The 10,235-nt window shown below is 29.7% G+C and overlaps 1 protein-coding gene across 1 annotated transcript; it reads right to left on the bottom strand.

Moving 5' to 3' along the window:
- Positions 1-935: 935 nt before the first annotated feature.
- LOC110626730 (UDP-glucuronic acid decarboxylase 6) lies at positions 936-5,699 on the bottom strand. The gene is made up of 13 exons (XM_021772787.2): positions 5,531-5,699; positions 5,296-5,403; positions 4,433-4,519; positions 4,225-4,312; positions 3,639-3,730; positions 3,019-3,083; positions 2,851-2,939; positions 2,669-2,746; positions 2,489-2,582; positions 1,981-2,047; positions 1,806-1,869; positions 1,645-1,685; positions 936-1,370 (listed from the first exon to the last, which is right to left on the bottom strand). Exons 2-13 carry the CDS (start codon positions 5,383-5,385, stop codon positions 1,185-1,187), a joined length of 1,041 nt encoding a protein of 346 aa, XP_021628479.1. The 5' UTR covers positions 5,386-5,403; positions 5,531-5,699; the 3' UTR covers positions 936-1,184.
- Between the last annotated feature and the right edge of the window lie 4,536 nt (positions 5,700-10,235).

The raw sequence follows: 10,235 nt of genomic DNA, 5'->3' as shown, positions 1-10,235 counted from the left end.
CCTCCGAGTGGAGTGTAGATAGTTTGTTTTTCTTTTATTTTTGTTGTTTTTTCTTGGTTGGTTTTCTTTTATGGTACAGGCGGGCTTCAAGGTGAGATACCTTTTATTCCTACCATTCTCTCTGATTGAGGGGTTAGATCAGCGTGAGGACTCTGTTTTTAATAGTAGTTATTCTCCTGGGATCGGTACCGGCATGCATGTCACAAGATGACTCTCAAATCACAGATGGTGTAAGGGGCTTTGTTTACTACCCTCTCACAGCGGTGATTTCCTTAGTTCATCTTCTTTCTGGACATTTTGATCTGTCCCTTCCCCTCAACTCAAGTTTGTTCTAGTTGCATGTGCCTTTAAAAAGCTTTCCAGCCTAGATCGTATAGGTTCATGATAGTTTCTTTTTCTTTTGGGGTTTGTTAGCATCTTCAGTTTGTATCAGAGAGATGGTTGGGAGCCCTGCACTATTAACGTGTTTCTGTTGCTCTTTACGATGAGATTCATGCTTCCTCACCATGGCTTCACTTTTTTTGTTCTCCTGGTTTTTCAATGAGTTTGCTTATTCAATTATGGCAATTAGAGTCTCATTAAGCACAACTGTGCAGTGAAGATGACGGTGAAAGAGGCGGCAACGGCGGCAGACGCTGGATCTAACTGTTAGCTCTAGAGTTTTCTTTCTTGGGCTTATGGGCATTTATTTCATCCTAGTTTGTCTTACAGAACTCTGATCTAGCCGGGTGGCTTTCAGCGGTTAATACGACACAATTATCAATAAATAATAATGTTTATGTACTCCTAGAAAAACAAAAACATTAACAGGTGGGGTACCATCTAAAGACGTTCTAACAGCAACTGAAGCTTATATAAAAAAAAAAAAAAAAAATCTATTTATTGATTGCTGTCTCAACAAAATTCAGGGCAAACAAAATGTAACAATTCAAACGGGACAAAAAAAAAAAAAGAAAAAAGCTTAGATTAACTTGTAATGGTAAATGCCTAATAAAAGCTTCCAAAGTCTCCGTATTGATAATTTTATGAAGGAAACAGATGATGTTCATCACCATTGGTTACCTTTCACATGAAGGGTGAAATAAGGGCATAGAGGCTTATAGGGTAAAATCATGGAGAAGAAACACTGATGATTATATGAAATAATTTCACACTGCTCATCTTCAACTTCATTTATGGTTAAATCATTTTATTTTGGGGACTCCAAGCCTCTGACGGAAGTCCTCCTCCATAAGGGGAAGGCCATCCCTCAACTTGACTTTTGGTTCCCAACCCAGCAATTCCTGTGCCGTTGTGATATCTGGCTTTCTCTGTCTTGGATCATCAGGAGTGTTCTCCACTATCTTTATCTCCACAGCAGGATTGATAAGCTGAAAAACCACACCATAAAAGCATTTTAAAAGTTTGAACCGTAATTAGACCAGGAATATATGCTCATTGGCCTCAGGTTATATTAACATTTGGGTTACGTGTACTTCAAGATTCTCGTTCTCAGTATAAATGTGGAGACTCATTACTTGTTCGTAGCACAAATGTGGCGACGAATTCGCTTTCACAATATTAAACCTTTTCTTTCGTGGCCTAGTTAACACTTAGCAATTTATATATTGGCAGGGAGAAAACAGAAACAAAATTGTCACTAACCTCCTTCACATTCTCGGCAAGTTCAATCATGGTGAATTCCCCTGTAAAATACAGAAAGAACTGCAAGTTAAGTAATCTTGTTTGATGAGTGACATTGACTTGGTCACAAGTCAAAACACCACAATGTTTCTAGATGGGCACATCATATTTAGCAGGATAACCTGGATTTCCAATGTTGATTGGCCCAGTGTGCTCTCCTTCCATTAGTCGAATGAGGCCATTAACCTAGTACATTTTAAACGGACAATTTGACAGATTTAGAAATTTAGTAAAAAACTATTGCATGAATATGACCTGGGATCTTAAGCAAATGATATTATTATACATTCTGCTCACCATGTCAGAAACATAACAGAAACTGCGAGTTTGAGTTCCAGGTTTTTGGACTGTCAATGGTTCTCCACTGAAAGCACAAAGTACAGGAGTAAATTAAAAAATAAAAAATAAAAAGAAACTAGAGTAAACATATTTACTCCCTCCATCCCACAAAAATTTGCCTTTTTGGCTTTTAACATGGATTAAGAAAAGATAGTTAATATGGTTAAAGCAACAAATGTAATATTGTCTTTTCTAATACACCCCCCTCCAATCATATTACTCCATTACTTTTGCAATGCATATTAAGTAGGTGTGTATTAGACCATCTTAAAAAAAGAAAGTGGCCTGTAATTTGAGGCGGATGAAAAAGGAAAGTAAACCTATTTTTATGTGATGGAGGGAGTGATTAATAAATGGGTCTAAAACAAATACTTCAGGATTTAAAGCAAGAAAGGCCTCCTATGTGATTATTTTCCTAACAAATATTAACATACCATAAAAGTTATGATAATACACAAGGACTTACCGAAGTGCTTGAGCAATGAAATTGCTAACAACACGCCCATCATCGATATTCATGCGAGGTCCATATGTGTTAAAAATTCTAGCAATGCGAATTTCTAAACAAAAGAAAAATAAAAAACTGCAACAAAAATTGACACTAAGGAAAACTTTGTTCAGGATAGAGGGACAAAATCCATTTTACCTATCCCATGCTGCCTATGATAATCAAACATCAAGGTCTCAGCCACACGCTTTCCCTCATCATAGCAGCTCCGAACCCCTATAATAGAAAAGAGAATGAACTTGATGCTTAAATAACATTTATCTTATTACACCAGAAAAAAGTACAAGAGATTCTGGTTTTGAGCAAAAGGCAAAAAGTACCAATTGGATTAACATTGCCCCAGTAGCTCTCTGGTTGAGGATGCACTAGAGGATCACCATATACCTCTGAAGTTGATGTAAGCAAAATTCTGCTTCAAATATTGTGAATGAGTACATCTAGTCATTGATACAAGTAAAAGTGAAAAATTCACTATCAAATCCCCTAACCTTGCTCCAACTCGCTTGGCGAGACCCAACATGTTCAGTGTGCCGATCACATTTGTTTTTACCGTCTGTTAGGACTTAGGATATCATGTATTCCCAAGTTAGATAAATTTGAGGTCCACTATATGATTCTAGAAATGAACATGCATGATATATCTAAGTAGGTGAAAGAACTATATTAAAGCCATGATATGCATAAAAAACAATACTTAATGCTTTCCCTTTTGTGACCTTGAGCTAAAAATTACAATTAGCTTATGACATCATATGCCAACCCTCCAATGGACCATGAATGCATCCCAAAAACTAGCAAATGTGATGCTTAGGCTTCATAAAAACAACCTAGATTGGCATGGTAGAAAACAAACATTAAGGTTGTTGGAGCTAAGGATTGCTTATCGACATAATTACCCTTTAGTTGTTGATGACACTATTAATAAAGGGGCCAAATTGGACAGTTAAAATGGCAAAAGAGACAACCCAGATGTGCAATTGGCAGAGAGAAAAGCACAAGCAAGCAATTTTGTTGAGTATTACAAGTTGGATGATCCATGGCAAAATATATGGGAAAAACAGAAATAACATAGCAAACTAAATAAAGAATTGGTTGCATGTTTACACACCTTTACAGGATTATATTTATAGAAAATGGGAGAAGCAGGGCATGCAAGATGGTAAATCTGATCAACCTCAATCAACAATGGCTCCGTGACATCTAGAAAGGGAGGAAAAAAAATTCATCCAAATGAAAACTCTGAAACTACAAAATTACAGGCAACAGGAAATATTGATGATAATGGTGAGTAACGCTCAATTGAAAAATCACAAATGCAGAACTAAAAGTAAAAGAAAAATGGTAACAACAAAAACACCCTTCCCCTCCTTCCAGGAATATTAAAACTGTGGATCTACTTTCTTTTGCTCCCTAAAATCATTATGTAAAACATATCATGCCACTTGATTTGAGAATGCAGTTAACTGCAAGCCTGGTGTAATACCAGAAGTAACCAAGTCAAATTTCTGAGAAATAGAAGGTGGATGAAGATTATATTTTATACAGCAACAGTGGATGATAACACGAGAATGTGACTATATCTTAAAGAGTATTTAATTCATGTAATAAGTAACAATTAACTGAAGTTAACATATAAACCAGCATTGCATCTCAAAAAAGAAAAATGGATAAGAAAATAAAAGATAAGCACGTACCATGACGGATAAGCTCAAATCTTGGATGGCCAATCCATTTCTTAAGATTGTCCTTCGATCCAGTGAAATAGTTATCAGCAACTATTACCTGAGAATGCAGACAAAAATTACATAAGAAAATGATCAACCTTAGATATAGTCAAATTGAGGAAGTCCACTGCTTAAGGACTAAATAACTGAGCCTTGATTAAATAAGAAATATGATTACCTCATTTTTCTCATTTTCCATTAGTTTGTCAACCAGATGTGATCCAATGAATCCGGCTCCTCCAGTAACCAAAATTCTCATATTGGACTGGCATCAAGAATCAGTCATTATTGAAGAGCATATAGATCAACGCATAATAGAATATAGAAGAAATATAATTACACAACAAAGTAAACTTACTGTTCTTCCAAGAGACAGCAAATGCAAGAATGCAATTGGAGATAGATAACAAAAGCCCAAGTGGTAAGTTAAATCTGCCTAAAATTGATGTAGAACACTGGTATTGGGGATAGATCTTTGTGATCTTATGGATCTCGGATAAATATTGTTACCAGGACAGAGAAGATTTCCAATCCTTGGATCCCATATTATAACATTCATTGCTCCTATTTCAGTTATACAAAAAGATATTCATCTTTGAAATCCATACCGTCAAGCACAAATTTCTTCTCAAATTAGTTTCCCTAATATAATTGGTATAGATTTTTTGAACTTGTACAAGGTTAAATCTGACAAGGGATGCATCAAATTCCAAAAATTCTTCACAAACAATTTGACTAAACAGCAACTTCACATTCCTTTTTCTTATGGGATTTAATAAGATTGGGCATCATGATGGCAAATCATACCAGTCCATCACAACTACCTACACTAAAATTTTCCAACTTTATACCACTACATGTTTCAAATCATGGGCACTTCACTACTTGAGTTCCTTACGCACACAAGAGTCATCATCTTTCAAAATCATCAATAAGTCAAATATAAATCAAACCCACTCAAGAACATGTACTATATGATCAAAATCAGCACTTTTTAGTAGATATAACGCTGGAATCAATCTGAAAAAGATGCAAACTTACCTGAAAAAACTTGGAGTTGCGCAAAGGAGAAGGCATTGGAGGTGGCTTTGTTGTTGTTTGGTGCTCCCCATTTGAAGAATTGGTTGCCATTCTTCAGATCTCAACCACCTGCCACAATCATCCTCCAATCAATGAATCACCCCTTTAAACAAACAAGGATCAAAACAAAGATATACCTTGAACACAGATTTACAGACACAAATCCTATAATGCAATAAAGAAAGAGAGAGCAGACCTGATGACGATTAACCGCAAAGGAAAATAACCCAAAACCAGAAGTCGGTCTCTTTTGATTCACAGCACTGAAAGATCAGATAATGTTATTTATAGTCCAAAAATTGAAACTTCTCCCACCAAATACTATTTAGAAATAAATAAAATAATAGTAAATTTAAGATAAAAAAGAGCCTTTTAAATCACGTTAATCCATCAAAAATAAAAATTATAAAAGCCTTAAAATTTACGAAAAGTAATGATAGAGCGAGCCTTTGATGATAGCTCCTTGATAACAAACAAATATCAAAAACCCAGATCACACCAAACCTTTTTTTTATACAACTCTCACTCTCAATCTCAACTTAAATAAAAAACCACATATCTAAATTTTAGTAGTTGTTATTTGATGCCGTCAAAACGAAATTGTAATGCCATTGACTGATCGCAGTAAAAAAAAGAAATTTAAAAAAAAAATTAAGGTGATGGCCGTCTACCCGAGCCAATGCTTTTTTCAATAAAATGAAAGTGAATGCGAATTCGGCTTACGATCTCATATCGTAGACCGAGTGAGATTTACTTAATTATATTACTTATAGTAATTTTATAGGAAAGTTCGTCCTCTTTATAGAAGAATGAGTGTTGATCAAAATCAATATTATGGTATCCGAAATTTTTTTCGAATAAGACGGCATGTAAAATTATTAACTCTTGTCATCTAATTTTGTCTGTCTTATGAGAACGCGACTATTCTTGTGTTATATCACTATTATTTACTACTTTTAACCTTATTATTTTCTTATATATAAATATAAAATTTGCGGCAAATCCAGAGTTTTCAATGTGAGTTAGGTAAATGGGTATTGCTTATTTGTTTTAGATTCAGATTCTAGAGCCGAAATCAGGTAGAAATAATAAAAGGAGTTTTACAAGGAATAATATCATTAAAAAAAAAATATTTGCCTGTTTCGTGATGTAATTTAATTATTTTCAAAATTAATTAAAATTTAATTTGAAATATTTACAGATTTAACACGATAATAAATATATTTGAATAAATTTAAGAAGTGTCAGATTTTATTCTTTAAATTTTCGATTTCTATTTTAAAAATAAATTAATTTAAAGAACATAAATAATTGCACGTTGTAATACGATTAACATATACCTATCATAGACTTATTTTGTAAAAAATAAATTTAAAGTTAATTAATTAACTAAATGTTGTCATTGTAAATTAAAAAAAAAATTATAATTTGAAAATTGAAAAAAAAAATCCTTTATCTTATGTGAAATCCATTTACAAATAATAAAATATAAATAAAATTCATTTAATTGATTTCTTAATTTTAAAAATATACTAAAATATTTTTAATATTTTAAAAATATACTAATTAAATATTTTATTAATTTTAATTGTTAAATATTTTATTATTTAATTATTATAATTTTTAAAAAAATCATTTAGTTAGTTTTTTAAATTTATAAAATATTTACTGATTAATCCCTTCATATAAAAATATATTTTTATTTTTTTATTATATTTAACGCTTAAAATTAATAAATAATTAATTAATAAATATTTTAAAATTGAGAAATCAACCCATAAATTTTTTTGTTAATATATAAATTAAATAGCAACTTTTCTTCTTAATTATACTAAAATGTTGTATTTTACACTTTTTTTTCACACATTGACATTTTTTATTTTATACATACCTATAAAATTGAAGTTGTTAACTCATTAATCAATATAGCAGTGGATTCCCAACTCATTGCGAGTTTAATACATTACATGAAACTCTAAGGTGTAAAATAGATTTTAAAAAATATAAATATACATAACGTTTAAATAAACACTAGAGATTCCAATTTAATTTGGATTTGAGAAAAAATTTGATGTAAAAAAAATAATACCACTTTTTTTTTAATTTTTAATTATTTATGAATCATGTAAACTATAAAAGATAGAGTACATCTTTCTCTAGCATACATAAAAGCCATAAAAACGGTCAATTAAATCCTGAGGGCACCAACATAAGAAGTTCGACCACTCATCTATCATAAGAAAAAAAAACTCGAGCTAACATTATATAGAACCATAAATCTACACAAGGAGATGATGGTGAGTCATTGTTGGGAGCACAGGGGACTTAGGTCCAGGGAGACCTTACTAAATCGGACGATGTCAACAAGGGGAGTAGCTTTGCACTCTTTGTTGACCTAGCACATTTTCTGAGACTAACTCTGCGAACTATCATCTACTACTTTTCACCGGACTATAGTAGCAACATAAGATGCAGGTTCTATGAAATCTTTAATTTGTAACCAAAAAAATACAAAAAAGTACACAGAAATAAAACATAACAACACTATAAACAATCATAGAAATTTCTCAATTATTCAGCCTAACTACAAATAGACCACCAAAGTTATATATGCAAGAGAGCATATTAGGAGCAAGCTGCCAATAATAGCAAAAAAAAGTCTTATGAATAAGGAAAGAAGGAAGGACGAGAAGGAAGAACATTTTCTCATTAAAACATTAGAGGAGACCTCTAGCCGTTAATTGTTAATATCAAAGTTTAAATATTAAAATGCTAAATTAGTTTTAGATGAGTGTGTCTATGGATTTATATATTATCAAGGAATTTTTAATTTTAATTTGGATTTGGTGATTACGCACCATGTGTGTTTAAATTTTATCTTTCGATAAAAAAAAAACAACAAATAGAGAGAAGAACTTGTGTGCGTGTGTAATATGATATGTGTCTTGAGTTAAGGTCTCTTTAAGATTGTGTTATATGAGCTGATTTTTGGCAATTTCACATCAGTTGTGAATGAGTGTGTATAGACTTATATACCATTAAAAATTTTAATTAAAATTGCTTTGATTTTGCATGTGTGGGTGTGAATTTTACCATTTGAAAAAAAAAATGCTAGACATAAACAATTTAACTTTTAAATGTTAATGGGCACCATTGTAATTGTTAAAATATATTAAATATAATTATTTATTGTTAAGTTTATATAAAAATTGTCAATATTATTAAAAAAATATAATAATCACATAAAAATAATATAGTATAAAAATATAATTTTTTATGTAATTAATATATAATTAATTAGAAATAATTATATTTAGCTCTCACTGGAAAAATAATTGGTGAAATCTTGCATATCACATTATTGTAATTGGGGCTTTTTTTTTTTTTTTTTGAAGAAAACTCTTTTTTTAATTAATTAATTTGAAAGAAATTTTCATTAACATTAAACTTAAAAAAAAAAAATTTCATGGCGTTATCCTTTCTATTATAATTGCGGAAATTTTAGTGTGTTGAACACACATACGGTTGATACGCAACATCATGATTCATAAGCCTCCATTCTTTGACTGTCTGTGTATGTTTTGTTGATTTCATAATCATAATTGCTTTCATTAAACTTTAGATCATATTAATTTTTGTTGGAATTTTGTCTTCTATTATTGTTGAGGATTTCATTTTGTTACAGCCTCCATTGTTTTAACGAAAATAGCTTTAATTTTTTTTTTTACATTTTTAATGTTTAAATTTTAAAAATTAGTTAATAAAAATTTTTAATTAAATAAAAATTAAATATTTTTTAAAAAATAACTTCCATTTTAGATAAATAGTACTTTTTTAGATTTTAATAATATTATTAATACCACTATATATATATATTAGTATTTATTAAAAAATAAGTTATTTTATTAAACAATACTTTTATAAAAACATTTTCCAAAAAAGAAATATTTTTATGGAATACTTTTTGTATATACAATTTTTTTTTAAAAATAAACAGAGTCTAATAAACTCATTTATTAAATAGATTAATTATTTTCTAACAAAAATAATATTTTCAATATTTAAAACTTTCAAAAAAAATAAATGAAAAATATTTTCTTAAGTAAATAAAATTTTTTAAAAAATAATTTATTCTCCTCAAACAATAAATTAGTATCTGAAATTTGAGAATTTTATTAATATTTATTTTTTATATATAAATTTGGTAATACATTTTAATTTTTAACATTACATTTTAATTACATAAAATAAGTTATTTTTAAAAATACTTTTCATAAATAATTTATTTTTCATGAAATCAACAAATTTTTTATTTTTAATATTTTTCTTTTAAGATGGAAAGTGGAAAAAAATTGAGAAAATGTGGATTATTAGACTAATATTAAAAAAGATAATTAGATAAAAAAAACATTGATATTCACTCATTTTATACCTTTGTATTTCACTCATGTGCAGCCAATTTTTGAATTTTCAAGCCCAATATTGACGATCCAAAGAGATTGTCAGTCCCGTCATCTTGAAGATCTGTCTGTTTTGTTTTGTTCATGATATTTTAAATCCGATTATTTTTCTTTAATTTTGGCTAATGGCTATTCGAATTCTGAAATTATTATTCAAATTGTTATTTTTCAGACTTTCAAAATACACCTATTAATAAATTAATACTCTTAATTATTATTATTGTAATTCAGAGATTATTTATATTTAATCTATAATTAATCGATATTAAAAATGGAAATTACTGTAAGCTTAAATTTTATAGTAATATTAAAATTATTTTTACTGTTGCTGTATGCATCATGCATCTCTAAATGAGTATTTCATTTTTTTTAAATAATTTGTTTTCTAATGAATTTTTCTTTACGAAATTGTTAAATAAAAAAATATATAAAAAAGAATGA

This window comes from Manihot esculenta, chromosome 11 (genome assembly GCF_001659605.2).
Source record: "Manihot esculenta cultivar AM560-2 chromosome 11, M.esculenta_v8, whole genome shotgun sequence".
Classification (NCBI taxonomy): Eukaryota; Viridiplantae; Streptophyta; class Magnoliopsida; order Malpighiales; family Euphorbiaceae; genus Manihot; species Manihot esculenta.
This window is presented reverse-complemented; position numbering and strand designations above follow the sequence as displayed.

What these genes read in the sequence shown, in the direction of transcription:
- LOC110626730 (XM_021772787.2), bottom strand. Translation starts at nt 5,385, where the DNA reads ATGGCAACCAATTCTTCAAATGGGGAGCACCAAACAACAACAAAGCCA. An exon ending in ATTTGAGCTTATCCGTCATG is followed by an intron (nt 3,731 to 4,224) that starts GTACGTGCTTAT and finishes CTCCCTTTCTAG; the next exon opens with ATGTCACGGAGCCATTGTTG. An exon ending in GCCAAGCGAGTTGGAGCAAG is followed by an intron (nt 2,940 to 3,018) that starts GTTAGGGGATTT and finishes TATTTGAAGCAG; the next exon opens with AATTTTGCTTACATCAACTT.